This window comes from Vidua chalybeata, chromosome 11, assembly GCF_026979565.1.
Source record: "Vidua chalybeata isolate OUT-0048 chromosome 11, bVidCha1 merged haplotype, whole genome shotgun sequence".
Taxonomy (NCBI): Eukaryota; Metazoa; Chordata; class Aves; order Passeriformes; family Viduidae; genus Vidua; species Vidua chalybeata.
Genome location: NC_071540.1, coordinates 13,358,521 through 13,373,793, shown reverse-complemented (window position 1 = coordinate 13,373,793; position 15,273 = coordinate 13,358,521). Strand labels below are relative to the sequence as shown.

General features: G+C 49.5%; 1 protein-coding gene across 1 annotated transcript in view; it reads right to left on the bottom strand.

The window, feature by feature from the left end:
- Positions 1-337: 337 nt before the first annotated feature.
- CFDP1 (craniofacial development protein 1) overlaps positions 338-15,273 on the bottom strand; it is a 61,946-nt gene continuing 47,010 nt past the window's right edge. The window contains 2 exon segments of the mRNA XM_053953045.1: positions 338-1,082; positions 6,034-6,192. Coding sequence (XP_053809020.1) covers positions 992-1,082; positions 6,034-6,192 — 250 coding nt within the window. The 3' untranslated portion in view covers positions 338-991.

The following is a 15,273-nucleotide window of genomic DNA, read 5'->3' as shown; positions in this document are numbered from 1 at the left end:
CCCAGCCGCCTTGGCCTGCCCTCCCAGGCAGCTGCACTTGCTGAATGTCCCTGCGTGGCCATGCTTTGGATGAGTTTCCTTACTCCTGCAGCGCTGCTACAGGACTACATTGACCTTGTCACCCCCAGTTCTGGGTTTCATTGCACTACCAGCCCCAGTAATGAGGAGGGAAGGTGATTCAAGCACTTGCTCTGGCCCCCAGGCTGCTATCAAGGCACACACTGGGCACCTCTGAGAGAGGTTTTTATGACTCTCGTCAGACACTCCTTATTGTATGTGATCCTTAATTTCTTTGTCCTCTACTTCCCATACAAACCACACTGCCAGCATCCAAAAGTGTTGGGATGGAATACTTTATTCACGTGAACACTCAGATCCTGGCCCTTCCTGCCTGCTGCAGCTGCTCCCATCTTCTTGACAGCGTGAACAAGGAAGGATTTCTTCACCAGCTTGCTTAAACCCCCCCCAGCATCATCAGACCCCACAAACAAGTACAGACAGTTTGGCTTTGTCTGGACAGGAGCAGAGGGCGGAGGGGCAGGGAGTGCTGCGGGGCTAGCAGAGCAGGCAGAAGGGCTCCAGCCCACAGCTTGCGTATGTACAGCAGCCATGAAACCTTCCTGCAGCTCCACTCTCACCACCAAACATGCCAGTACTCTCCCAGCCTTGGCGCTCCTCCTGCTGCCAGAAGCACCGGGGATTGGTAAAGGATGGGTGCCACCACCTCTTCTCCTTGGAAAGTTGTTGCCAGAATTACACCAGTGTCTTCTATCAGCTGCTGGGCCATTTAACCCTCAAAGTGCCTCCTGTCCATTGACAAATACCCTCTCCAAACTATTACAGTAAAAGGAAAACCCTGTACGTTGAGACATACAGGCTGAGTCTTGGGTAGAGAACAGTTTCCGTGTTTGGTGGTCGTCAGTGGCCGGCAGCCCCCAGCCAGCCCTGGAGCACAGAAGGGAGCAAAATGCCCCCGGCCACCCCCAGCACATCAGGGCTTCATCCTGCTCAGTCTGATGTCACGTTCGATTTCGAACTGCCTGTGATCCACGCGCTCCAGGAACGCTTTCCTCTCGATGTACCTGCAGGGAGGCAGAGGCAGAGGCTGTGAGCGGTGTCTGTGGTAGTGTGGCCCCCAGCCTGGGGCAAACCCCACCCAAAGGGATGAGCAGGGAGGGAAAGCACTGTCTGTCTCCCTCCCTCTCTTTCCATGAACCCATCACTCCAGTGAACATCTCCTATGGACACCAAAACTGCTCTGCGGCCTGTTGGCTGTCATCTGGGGGACTCCCAGAGGTCTGGTGGTCACATAGGCTAGAGAACTGAACTGGCTGATTCTGGTTTCAGCTCTTCTCGTACAGCTGAGAAATGTCCTCCACAGACACCTTGAAGGGGATCAGAGCAGGCCTTTGCACCACCCAACAAAGCATCTCAAACCCAACCACAACCTTCAATACAAGCTGACAGGCCCACAATACAAGCCAGGAACAGGCACAGAGCGCATTAGGGATGCAAAAAGCATCACCCAGCAAGCCTGCAGCAGCTCAGGGATGCAGGCCAGGGGTTTCCCAGCCACAGACCAGCTTCTAACCACTGACTATTTAGTGCTGCCCCTCAGCATGGCACCTGAGTGCTGCGAGGAAGAAGGCACGCCTACGCCTGGAAAAGCACCTTGCTGCTCATTAATGGCATGCAGCTGAATTTTAATGTACTTTGCTGCAAACCCTTGCCATAGAAGCCTGGGGCTGTGCTACTAATTAACCTACAAAAGGAGCGAAATTGCAATTCAAAGCAGGAGCTGTAATTGAATCATCACAATTGTTTTGCATTTGTTCCAGGGTGGCAAACACTGGACTGCCACGACAAGGTCATTAAACTTGTGTGGGGAACCCCTGAATTTCGCTGTTCTGATGGTCACTGTTTTTCCTGCTCACCAGAGCAGCCCACTGCTTGAAAGCAAGACCAAAGCCTAATGGAAGACGAGCATCTCAGGCTCTGCAGGTTTTCCAGGCTGCTGAGTGGTTGGCAGTGTGCATGAAAGTGCCCAAGGCCCACATGGGAAGGCTGAAGGCCTCTCCTACCAGTAGTCTCTCTGAGACAGATGAACATTTGGTGATGAGGTCCCTTCAAGGTCAGGCTGGATGGGGCTCTAAGCAATCTGATCTAGATAAAGAATTCCTGCTCACTGCTGGGGGTTGGATTAGTTGGCCCATAAAGTCCCTTCCAACCTGAACCATTCTGTGAATCTGCAATTCTTTATGCTACAACTATGGAACCTGTACCGAATGTGTTCCCAGCAGGGAGCCTTTGCCCTTGCTGCAAGGGACAGCCCTGACACTCCTGCCCACCCAGTCATCATTGGAAATGAGTCAATCCAGATTCATTTCAGCGAGTGACTCCCCCACGCGGGTGAACAGCCCCGTGTGTCCCTGCTGCCACCCCTCTCCCATCGCAGCTCCAGCCCGTCGCGTGCTGACACAACGGGGTCAGCTCATCTCTGCTGGCTGCGAGGGGCAGGGACCAGCACGGCGCAATGCAGGCGAAGAGCCGGCTGGGAGGAGGTATTTCTGTGGCCCCTGCCCCTCACCGTTGGAGGAGGGCTGTGCACTGAGGCCCCCTCCCCACAGTGGTTCAGGAAAGGCAGGCAGGGGAGTGTCGCTTCCCTTCATCCCTGTGAGCAGGGAGGTGACCGGCTCCTGGGGCTGGGCTCAGAGAGGCCACAGGAAGGAAGCTGAGGGGTCACACTGTATGTGCTCAGTGTCATACTGCTGGGCGTGTGGCTTTTCTCCCCCTCCACTGCTAAACACCAACCACAACCCCAGCTGGGAAGACAAGGACAGGAGTTACTGATGTTCAACTGGGAACAGCCCAATGGCCTGAGCAGAACAGCCCAGCCTACTGAATCTGAAGCTCTTTTGGCCCTTCTGTGACACCCATCTATCAACCCCAGCAAGGGGTCAGTCTATTTCTTCTCCTCTTCCTCCCTGACTGCTGTGCCTCTCCGGTGGGCAGGGCCTGCCTCCTGGGGGATCGATATGGATCATGAACAAGGAATGTGGTCTCACAGCCGCAGCCAGCAGCGCTGCATGGAGGAGGAACTGCCACCGACGTCATCCCATGGCGTTGTCCTTGGCTGGCCACAGAAAAGTGCTGTAGGCACCAGAGCAGACCCCCCCAGGCACTACCTGGGCATACACCAGGGCTCATGGGGCCTGGCCAGCTTGTGCTGCAGGCACACAGGGGTGGAGGTGCAGACAGACGTGAGCAGGGAAGCTGCAGGGTCAGCACAAGCCCCTCCATGCTCTGAAGCCTGTGCTGGAGCTGCAGCTCTCTCTGTGCTCAGCCAGCTCCGTGCAGCCGACACCAAGGCACCACCAAACACGGTGCAAAGTGCATGAGTGAGGCACAAACACCCGTTCTGCGCTTGTCTAAACAACCTTTGCTACCTGAATCAATAGCTTCCTGTAAATTATCAACCCGCCTGGAAACAGGGCAGCTGTGATCCACAGCAGAGCAGTAAACCCATTGGGAGCAAGGCTTTCTCTGCTAACAAGGGCAGCTGCAAGCTGCTCTGGGGAGGGTCTCGGGTGCTGCCTGTCCCCTGTCAGTCACCATCAGTCACCGTGTGCAGCAGTGCCTGGGGCCGGCTGCTCCCCCATGGGGCTGCCCTACAAAGGTGGCCCAATTAAGAGGCCACTACACATTTCCATTTATAAAGCACATCAGAGAGATGAACAGCAAAGGGGATAGCTTCCTCTGCTCCTTACTCCAGCCCCTCCTGTCAAATCCAGGACAGGCCCTCAGGACCTGATACAGCCAGGCTGTAAAAGCCCAGATTCTACTCCTAAGGAAATGCAAATCCCTGAATGGGGGCTGGAGGTACAAGGGGTGGAAAATCAGAGGCAAGGGAGGACAGAGCCATGGGGCAGCACATGTCCCCTCAGGATTTCTAGGCCCAGGCTGTGGCTGACTAATAACTGGCACTGGCAGCAGAAAGATGCCACAGCCCCACTGCTCCACTGGTTGCTGTGTTCTGGTGTGGCTGCTGGAGAAGGGCCAGGGAGGTACGAGGAGCTCTGGGCTGCAGCAACTTCCACAGGGCTAGCACAATAAAGGAATTCAGCCTGTGTTCCCTCCTCCCGCCTTCCTTGAGACATGCATACACCATCTCTGTAAGTGCACAGGATGTGTGGCATTGAGCAAACATCTCCAGGAGTGGGCTGCAGCTTTCCTTGCCAGGCAGACATTTACAATCACACAGCAGGACACGTGGAGAGCAGAGGTTTCTAAGAGCACCAGGGATTAAAGGCAGCGCCCCACTCTCGCCTGCCTGGGTTGAAGGGTTAACAACAGCTCGTTACAATTTTTATAGAGATGTGTAAATGATTGCCCACTGAAGGGTGAGCACAGTTGACATTATTAAAGGAGAAGAGGCAGCTGCAGAAGGGACAACAGGCTCCTGTGAAATGACCTGAGGCCGGCAGCAGCTGTGTCTGTGTGACCTGCCCCGCAGGCGACATGGCTGCTCTGAGGGTACTGCACCCTTCACACCGAGGTGGCCTGTAAGCAGAAATGCAGTGGGCTGTGCCTCCATCGGTGCTCCTCCCTTCTCCCTTCACCTTGAAGGTGTAAGCAATTCCTAGTGAGCAGATACTCGGTTGATCCCTCACGCTGCATGCCTGACTAGTATAAACATATTCATAAGGAGTGTCCAAAGTTATCCTGGCATTATGTTCCTCCTTTGTTTAATGACAAAAACCGCTTGCCAAGAGCTCAGCAGATTTTCTAGCCTGGGATGTGACAGGCAGCAAAACCCAAAGCTGTCCAAGATTAAAGATGCTCTTAAAATTGCTGCTCTGCTTTGCTCATCTTTTCCCTGTGCTGATCCCTTCTTTAGCCTTCAAGGACCGTCACGTGAGCGTCGTTGGAAAGGTCTGCCAGGCATGAAGCTGTCCTGCTTGGATGGGGTGGGAAAGGAAACAGCACTGGCCAAGAACAGTCAACATACTGGGTTTGGGCACACAAGAGATGACACAAAACACTGCTCTGCCACACCTGTATGTGGTGTAAATCATGCACCTCCTTGGACTTCAGGGATCTCAGAGAAACAGCTGTTCCTCTCCAGCACTCCTATTGAATTGCTCTACTTTTTCAAGCGTATGCATTTATTTCATGACCAGAAACAGATCAGGGGAGATTTGATGGATAAGGTGTGTTTGTGGAAGGGTGCAAGACCAAACTGAAAATATCTATTTGATAGTTTGACCGTTATAAAATATCTGTTTAAAATAGAAAAACCAATCTGTTGGAATGCAGAAGCTTTGAGTTCTTCCAGTAAAAGAACAGCTTATAATAAAATGTACATTTTACGAGCTGTCCACTAAGCTGGTTATGTTTTCCCAGAGCTTAGCAAAGCACTTGTAGTGGAAATGCTGCTTCTGATCTCATTATCACTCCCCGCAGTGCATGTTATTAACTTTCTGTTTTATTTACAGCATTGCCATTTACTTTTATGATACTTCCATTAACTTCATTGGAGTGAACATTGCTTGATGCACACAACCAACGCCCAGCACTGCCATAATCTTTGATGCACCTTGCCAGCTGTTCTGGGTTTACACAAATCTTTATGCGGGAGGAAGGAGGACAGATGCAGCTGAAACATGTGATGTGATGAACAGAACAAAACCCTCCCAAACTGAAAAAAGAAAACAGGGCAAAGGCAACTGTGTCTCCTCATGGAGGGGCTGCATTAGACCAGTTCATGCTCTGTGCCACAAGCAGAAGAGATGACAAAGCCAGACATTGGCTGGACTTAGAGAACTCACAAGGTTGTTAGCAGAGAGTGATGGGTGTTTGCAGACTTACCTGTCTCCCTGTGATGCTTACAGCAGCTACTGGCTTTATGTATCCCTAGAAAAAATCCTTAAGAAATCCCATGGGTTTTTGAACTCTGTAGCCAGTAATGGGCTTCCCACACGTAAAGGAAGTGATGGGAAATTCTGGACTACTATTAGGTAAAGACCCTCTTACCCATCTTTCCCTCGGTTATGGATTGCCAGCTCCTCCACAATCCCCTCCTCCTCCTTGAAGTTCTCCCAGTCCAGTTTAGATTTCTCCAGTGTGCTCATCTTCTGCTTTTTGGCACCGATCTTCCCCAGGAGGCTACTCATACCGCTTGGCCTCTTCACCCTGACAGAGATTAAGGAGCAAATGTTGGTCAAATGCAGGGAGAGGGCAATTAAAAACAGAGCTGAGAAACGTCACGCATGAGAGTGGTGGCCTTGATGGTGGTGAGCCACCACCACCAAACAGATGGCCACCAACCCCAGGCAGCCTGCAGGCGGCAAGGTCACGCTTCCTGCAGATCCTGCTCTGCCGTTCCCCTGGAAGCAGCAGAGTTCATTACACACATATCTCAAGTGCTTGGTTTTTATGAAAGGGCTTTTTCATTTTTCTTCTTAAGAGAACAGAGAGCTTTCAGGCCAAAAAAGATCATTAAATCATCTAGTTTGACCCCTTGTATACACCAGGCCAAGCCATTCCACTGATCACCTCTGTGCTAAGTCTGCTTCTTTGTCTTCAGTTAAAGTGTTGTTTTCTGGAAGGCATCCAGCCTCAGTGCGTCACTAGTGCTGACAACACATCTAGGAATTAACCATTTACGTGGTACTAATGCTTGATTTTCTCTAGTTTTAGGTTCTGGTTGCTGCTCCTTATTCCAAATCCAAGAACACTTTGGTCTCCAGGTGAGTCTCATTAGTGACATACTTGTACACCACTAATGAACTTACATCTGAATTATTTTTATGCAAACAGATAGAGTTCCTTATATCTCTCATTGAAATGCATTTTGCCCCAGTCCATACATCACTTAAAATGTTTTGTCCCCCTGCTTCCATTTCAATGCTCTTTGAAAATGGGAGCACAGAACTGCCTGTAACCCCCACCCTTCTCCTGATTTGTTTCTGTCCAAGCATCACCTAAATCCTGTTAGCTGCACATTGAATCCCAGTGCATGTGCACTGTGATCCCATACCATCTCCTGGGTCTCTGTTTGGCAGGAAGACCACTTTGGTCTTTCATCCCTTGTTCTTAGAGGAGTGAAATCCCACCCGCGCAGTGGGGCCCCCAAATCTCCCCTTTATGCTGGGAAATGCACACACAGGGGCTCAGGTCAGCCAAACTGCCCTCTAAGGAAGACAATTCTCAGGGACAGGAACCCATAAAACAAACTTGTATTAACCCTTCTCCACCCCCCCCCAGGAATGGGGGACAAACAGCATCCCATTGAACTCGTGTTTACACACATTCCAGAGATAACTTCAGGTCTGCAGGGCCTTTGCCTCTGCAAGAAGCCAGAGAGGAAATTACTTTCGTTCCTGAGAGATGAAGGAATTTGGGAAGGGGGGCCCAAGGAAGGCAGCCAGGTGAGCATGGCAAATTGCTCTCCATCAGTGCTCTCTGAGCACACTCTTGCCCAGGGGTAGCCGTTCTTGGGAACGTATCCAAAGTTGTCCTTATCGGATCATTAGCATGGTTTATGCTTCCGTAATTTGCAAGCCTCTAAAGGAAAATAATTCTGCAGTTTATATGGAATTAAATCAAAGAAAATGACAACTCTGTAAGCCTCAGCCAGAAGACTCTCAATGAAAGAATGGCTGGCTAGAGTCACTTGGGGTTGCAGCTTCCTGACATAGATATATTTGGGATTAAGGACATCTTGGCAGGCTCCATAGCAACTGAACAAGGCTGCCTGTCCCTCCTCAATACCAACCAGAGGAGCAGGAATGTCCTAGGACCTGGCCCTCTTATTTCCTTCAGTCCCAGCCCATGGCTGGAGCACAGCCCAACAGCCAGCAGTTGTTCATTCTGTGGGGACACAGAACAAGCTGGATGCTCTTTGATTCACCTTTATCCCTGAACATCTCATCAAGATGTCTACAGCCCTTCACACCATGATCACACAATAAAACCTTGATCCTTGCTCGGCCTCCAATTCTCCCTTACTTTTCAAGGCATGATGGCTCCAGGTATCCTTATCTGCAGGTAGTAGGGAAGTGGTGTAAGGAGGCAAAATGGGCAAAGATGTTCTCAGCAGAAGAAAAAATTGGAGTGACTTGGTTCCCACATCTGGCTATCTAGGACTTGCACAAACACCAAACCCAGTATCAGATGTGTGTTCAAGATGTGAGGGAGTCAGAGGAAAGGAGATATGACAAAGAATAAGGATGAACCAAATAAAATATTGGGCAAGCCTCCCCCATGGCATTCCCTGCTGCACAGCTGCCTGGAAAGCAGAGCCACAGTGGTTGTGCACAGCAGTCCTTACGCTGCACTGGGAGGCCTTAAAGATGCCCTGAAAGACCTAGGGAAGTGCTACGGCTGATCCAGCTGGTAAAGCTCCTCTGTCCCAAGCCTGGCAGGCAGAAGGTGTTTAAATTAACACAAGGTATTCAATAACACATTTCTCTGAATAAACTTAACTTCTCAGACACAGTTGGGCTTAAGATTTTCCTACCATTGAAGTGGGAAAAGCAGGGATGTAGAAATGGAGGGTGTTGTCCCCTGTCCCTAGATTTCTCCTGAATGTTTTTTTGAGGCAAAAACCCCCAATGAGTCAAGAGCCATCTCACCTATCCAAGGATACCCACAGCTCATCTGCATCCACTGACCATTCCATGGGTGGAAGTCCACAGTCACTGTCACTTGAAATACAGACAGGTCTGACTGCAAAGGACACAGCACACACCTGGAAAAACCCATCTGAAAGTTCTGGGATCTTTCCTGGGTGTTAGAGAAATCTCTGCCCTGCAGAGTGACAAGCAGGCTCAGAGGCAGGCTCACACATGCTGAGGCTGATCCTTTTTGGCTGAACCTTGGTCGGCTGCTGGTATGGAAGAGCTGAGTTGAGACAGGGGCCAGTCGGCCAAGCGGGGCTGTTGAACTCATCTCTGCATAAAACACAGACTGGGACCTGCTGACAGGCCACTGCTGTCCCCAAATCACAGTGGAGGACAGATGGGAGGGAAGGGAACCAAAGGCAAGGTGGTTCATGGCCAAAGGTGGAATAAGAGGTGGTGCTAGCCTAAGGGAGCAGGAGCTGCAAATTAGATGAGAGCTGCTTACGATGTATCTTTTCTTCCATGGCAATTCCTGGCATAAATTAATAACATCTGGATGCACACATCCATCTGTAATGGTGCTCAAGGCCTCTGTATGTCCTCTTTGCCATGGATCTCAGGAATATTGCTTAAAACATATAATTCACCTCTTCTTTGAAGCTACAGAGTCTGGGCTATGATATGGACCTCCATCAAGGGCATCTAGATAATCACAAGAATACTCACAAGTCAACAGTTCCTTCAAGGCAAGGGAACATGACAAAAAAGGGCAGGCTATATTGCACCCTTGTGTTGATGACTACTCCAGAAATATTATTAATATCCAAAGCCAGTTCCATGCTGGAAACTGGTTCTGGGCTGGATAACCAAGTTCTGCTCCTGTCCAGACAATTCTGTGCTGCTGCAGCAGGACCAAGCCTGGGCCAGGCAATGGGGCCAGGCACAGGCTGAGGGACATGTTTGAGTCTGCAGCTGAGTCTTCATTCCACGCTGAGCCTTTTATCACCCTGAATAAATCCAGCAAACCTGGGGGTGGGAATTCCTACGCTTGTGCCAAAATGAAGTAAATGAGAAACATTAAAGTCCAATTAAAAACTTGCTTGGCCTTAAATGCCTCATCTGTTTAAAAAGCAAGTAAAGGGGCCTGATTAATTGCATTCAGTGCCAACAAGAGGAATTATTACCCTTTTTGTACTCATTAAGGGTATCTGCTGTGGCATCTTTAATCACTAAGGCATTTAAAAGAGGGAAAGTAATTTGCTAAGACATAATGGATCCCAGGGATGAGGATCAGGACAATCGCCTATTTAGGACACAAAGACATGCTCTGAATTTTTACAATTAAAAAGCACAGCCAAAGTCTGCCCCTGAGCCAAAAAAAAAAAAAAAAAAAAAAAAAAAAAAAAAAAAAAAAAAAAAAAGCAAGCTGGGGAGCTCTGCCTTGGTGGGGGGATTCCCCTGCACCATCTAACCATCTAATGTTGTCAGCACCAGGACTGTGCCTGTGCATCATCTGGCCTGGTTGTACACAGGGACAAGCAGCAAGCCATGGGCTCCCTTGCTGTCCCACTACAGGTGAACACGCTCTGTATCTCTGTCCTTTACAGTAACGCTTCCTCCATCTTGGTGCAAGCCTGCAGCTGACCAGGAGCTTGGAAAATTGCTGCTATAGCAGTGATAAAGTGCCACTGCCACATGTAATCCCTGATGTCCTGTAACATGCTCAGCAGTGTCTGGGAAAGGTATGCCTGTTTAATGGAGGTGGACTTCATCACAAGCTTTAGAAAATAATCTTCCAGCAATTGGGAACCTGGCTACAAAGGTCTCATAGTGCATCCCACCAGCCAAAGCAAGATGAGTTCCTCTCCCACCCACCAAGAGATGGGTGCTCTGAAGGTCTCCTGACAACAATCCCACATGCACTGAGGTTTCAGTACTTCATCAGCCTTTCACTTATGTAACTCTTCCCCCATGACTAAATTGCCTTGCTCAGCCTATGACCTGATATCTTCTTCCTAGTAGCTACTAAGAACAGATCACTCCCTCACTTCTTGCAGCAGCCTTTTATGTCTTTGAAAGCTTTTCATATTGCCCCCCCTCCAGCTTGCTCCTTTCTAGACTAAACAATCCCAGGTCCTTTCAAGCTTTTCTCATTCCTCATGGTTTCCAGCCCTCTGACCCCTTTCACCACTCTCCATGGACTCATAATGCAGCATCCAAAACAGGAATAGCATGAGTGATGGATTCACCAGCACTGGGAGCAGGGGAATGCTTCAGATGCCTTGGGAAGCACGCAGCTCCTTGCAGACCCCCTGTGACGTGTGCCTTTTCCACAGCCATGTGACAGCAGTGACTCATGCTGAACCTGTGATTCACCGAGGTATCTGTCTGCTCCACTGCTGCCAAGCCACTTTCTTCCTCCATCCATGCAGAACATTCCTGCTATCCAGAGGCAGAGCTCGGTGCTGCTCCTCCTGTTTGCCCTCACATTTCCCTTAACACAGTGGATCTCGGATGTCTTTGCAAATCAGCCTCTCCTATCCACAGCAACCATGCTGCAGCTGTTGAAGATGAACACTAGGGAAAGCATCTCCTGATTTTGTGAAATACCTATGGAGACTATTTAACAGCTGAACAGCACTAGTTGGCCTAAGAAGATCAAGGTGACTGGCCAGAAGCAGGCAGGGACCAGCAGGGTCAGACTGCAGGAGCTGACAGATGAACACCAATGAACAAACTGAGCCCAAAGGACACTTACTCAAATATTGGCCAAGGAGCCAGCAGTGTTCCCAGCTTTAGCCTGACCTCCACCTTGGGGATCACAAATCCTCTGCTGCTCTGTTTCTGCTGGCTCCACAGACCCTGTGCTGCTTCTCCATCTGCCTTGTAGCATCCTCCTTGCTGTGGATAACAGCTTCTGTAGCAGGAAGGCCCTACTTCTGTCATCTATCAATACTTTTAAGAAGGGCTCAATTTGTAAGAAAATACTGAACATGAAACAGGGTATTACTGATTCTTAGCTAACACTTCAATGCTTCCTCACCCCTCTTCTTGTTATGCCACATTTTGGGGAAATAGTGTGAGCAAACACACAGAAGAGGATACTCACTGATGTACACAAATCACAAATGAGTTGCTTGCTTTTCCCCCACTAATGAAAACCAGCCCCCTGAACCCCAATTAAACAGTGGCAAATAACCTGTTCTGCCAATGAAGGTCTTGTGACAAAGCAGCTGCTGCAAGACTTGGACCAAGAAGAGTATTTTTTTAGACTATGCTTATTCCATGAGGCATCCTGCACACCTTGCAGCTATGGGGTAGAGGAAATAAGACAACAGAGTGGGGCAACTTCTTTGGCCTGATTGCAGGGTTTTGCACCTCCCAGAGCAGACAATTTAGTGCTGGATACTCCATCATATTCCAGCATCCATCCAAAACATCTGGTGACTCTCCATGAGGCACTGCAGAGCAATCTTTCCTTCTGCAGAAATAAATGTGGACTCACAGAGATAACATGACGTCATCAGTAGGAAATCTTGCAAGACCAGGAAAGCCCCTGTGCCTTCTGCCCCAAGCCTTGGAAGCAGATTATCAGAGATCACCTTTACCAATTTAAAAAGGCAGGTTATACCTACCACCTATAAAAATCCACTTTCAAGCAAGGTTCAGAATTTGGATTGATAGTTTTTGTAGTGTGTTAGATGAAACTACTGCACTTGCAAGGGCAAGTGTATTTATGATGTCTGGCAGAAGAAGACAAGCAGGAGGCATGCATTCCCAGATCTCCAGCATGGCTGAATGGCTTTCCGATGGCTTCAAGCAGAAGAACTCAAACACACACTACAATACAAACCACTTCTCTGCTGGCTCCCTGCAGCACTTAGCAGCATGTCAGATCCCACCATCAGGACAGGGTGCTGGCAAGCAGATGTCACCAAATGCACAAAGATGGCATCTCAGGCCCCAAAGCCCTTAAAGCACCATCCTGACCAGCCAGCCCTGGCTCTCCCACTCTCCCTCTCCTTCCTCCCCTCCCTTCCTCACTGGAACTTGTGATATTTCCTTGCAACACAGCAATGGCAGCTCTGTTCCTGTCACCCCAAGTGCTTTGATGGCAGAGATGCAGGTGAGAAATTTGCCCACTCAGCAAAAAGAAGTTTTTGGACATTGTAGTATCTCTTCCTTCCACGATCTGATGTAAAGCTGAATAGTTTCCTTAAGTGCAGGAAATGGTTCTCATGCAAACTAACCACAGCTGGGCAACTGATGCAGCCAGTAAATACTTTCATTTTAATGAAGTGGAAGATTCCTGCCCAGAGCACCATGCCCTGCTGTCCTTCCTTCTGCGTGGAAGGGTGTGAGAAACACTGCATGAGAGGGATGCATGCAGAGACCTGGCTGGTGCCCATGTGCCAGCTCTGCTGTTCACTCCCAGACCATCTTCCTCAACAGAGGAGTCAAAATGCTGACAGGGAACAAGAGGGGCACGTCAGGAAGGCAAGTGCAGTGCCATCTGCCCCTTAAGGTCAGGATGGTCTGGCTGGATGGGGCAGACAGCAGCAGAATGACAGTGCCCAGTACTGCCAGCTTGTAGAAACCTTCCCCAGAGTGATATAACAGGTCTTGATCTTCAGAACCTAAAAGTGACCAGCTCTTCTCACCCCTAACCCTACATAACCAGCCAAGGACAGGAAGTCTTCCTGGAAAAACCCAACTGCATTTCTACTTTCTCTCCCTGCCCCTACTTGGCATTGTTTCCCAAACAGGCTCTCAGGTAGATGCAGAGAGCAACCTGGCTTGTTCTCAGCTCTGCCTGTCACAACAGGTATTTAAAAAAGCAAACAAGAAAGCCTCCTTAACACCAAACAAACAAACATTGAAATCCCAGGTGGGAAAAAAAAGAAAGCAAGGAAGAAATTAAGATAAAAGCAGGGTGGATGGGGCAGGAGGGCTGGCGATAATCCTGGTTGGAGGGCACTGCCCAAGGCAGGCTGGCAAGGCGAGGACTGATGGATTTCCACCATCCAGCCAGGGTGGCACAGCCCAAGGAACTCACTGCTAACACAGTGGTGCCTGTCCACATGCTCCACTTGCTGAGCTGATAGCAGCTACCCAGCATTTACACCCTAATCACACACAAAGTGAGCCAAAGAACCTGTCTGAAGTGCTCAGGGAGTAGTGGGGATTTTTGACACAGGGTTGTATCTTTGTAGTGAGGGCTGTCAAACTTCCTGCACTCTGAAGAGCAACACAGATGAAGCCACTTTGGAAAAGCAGCCATGGCTGGGACAAAACCCACTGAGTGCTGCTACAGGGTGCAGCAGAGCAGGCAGCTGTGTCCAAAGGCAGCAAGAGATGCAAATGCAGTGGGAAAACAGGAATTGCCCTGCCTGTGATCCTGCCAGCAGACCAAAACTTCTGCTGCACGGAGGGCTTTGCTGACTGCCCACCTGCAAAAGGAGCATGGTCTGACTGTAGCAGATCAAGTACTTATAAGGAACAAGGAAATGGGAGTTGTAACTCGAGTTGATAGTGTGAGTTAACTTTTCTCAGGCTTTTGTTCAGGCTTGCCAACCCAGGCTAACCCCAAGCTGCTTTGTCATCACCGCTTTTGCAATCTCAAGAGCTAAGCCGAGCCCCAGGTCCTTTCTGATTTCTAACGTCACCCCATACTCTCTGAGACCTCAGACAGTCTCATGGTGGAGAGCCCTACATGAACAGTGATGTTCACAGCTTCTTTCTACTCACAGGAAGTCTTTGACACTGGCTCCACTGAGCCAAGGAGGTAATCCCTGAGCAGGATCACAACTAAAGCACTCTAGTGTTCAGACAGTAATGTGACTAGCCAGGTCCCATGTTGAAAAGTGTAGGAGGGGGATAAAAAGCACCATGAGGAAAGGACAGTCGGACAATTCCATCCCAGCAGCCCACCAATTGAAGCCTGGGCGAGATTATGCATTTTCCATCAGTGTGGAGAGGCAAGGGCAGATGTGACAGAATAAAAGCCCACGTGATGTTGCCCTGGTGAGGACTGCTGCAGGCAGTAGCAAAGCTTGCCATGGGCACAGTTGATTCTGGATATACTTGTGTCTAAATATAGTCAGTGGGGGAACAAATATTTGTCACAGGGGAAAAAAACATGTCACTCCCAATTCCCAGCAACAGCAGCAAGCATTGCCTGACAAAGGGCAATGCTCCGGTATTCCAGGTTTATTGCTGGATTTGTTATTAATCCAGCACAGTGAGTTTAGGAGTGACTTTAGAAGTTGTGCAATGCTACTCTGGCAGAGTGCACCTCACCTTGAGGAGGGAAATAAGTGTCATGGAACCAGCTTTTGAACAGCAAAACTGACACAGCAGCTGGTGAAGGGGCTTGCAGAGCACCATGCCATGGGCTGCCAGCAGATACCAGTCAGTGACTTCCTTTCTAGTGCACTCTCCACGATACAGAAACACTTCATCCTATCTTCATGTCATGGACTGTACTGGATAGGCCTTTCCAAAGTACAAAGCTGGAAAAAGAGATCTAAGAGCTTCCTTGCTCCAAAACAGGACAGCACCTTATTCTCCAGTCCACTTCCCAAACTGGGGGATATCCCAGGTGTAAATATACATAATACTAAACACATGAATACAGTTATTCCAGGAA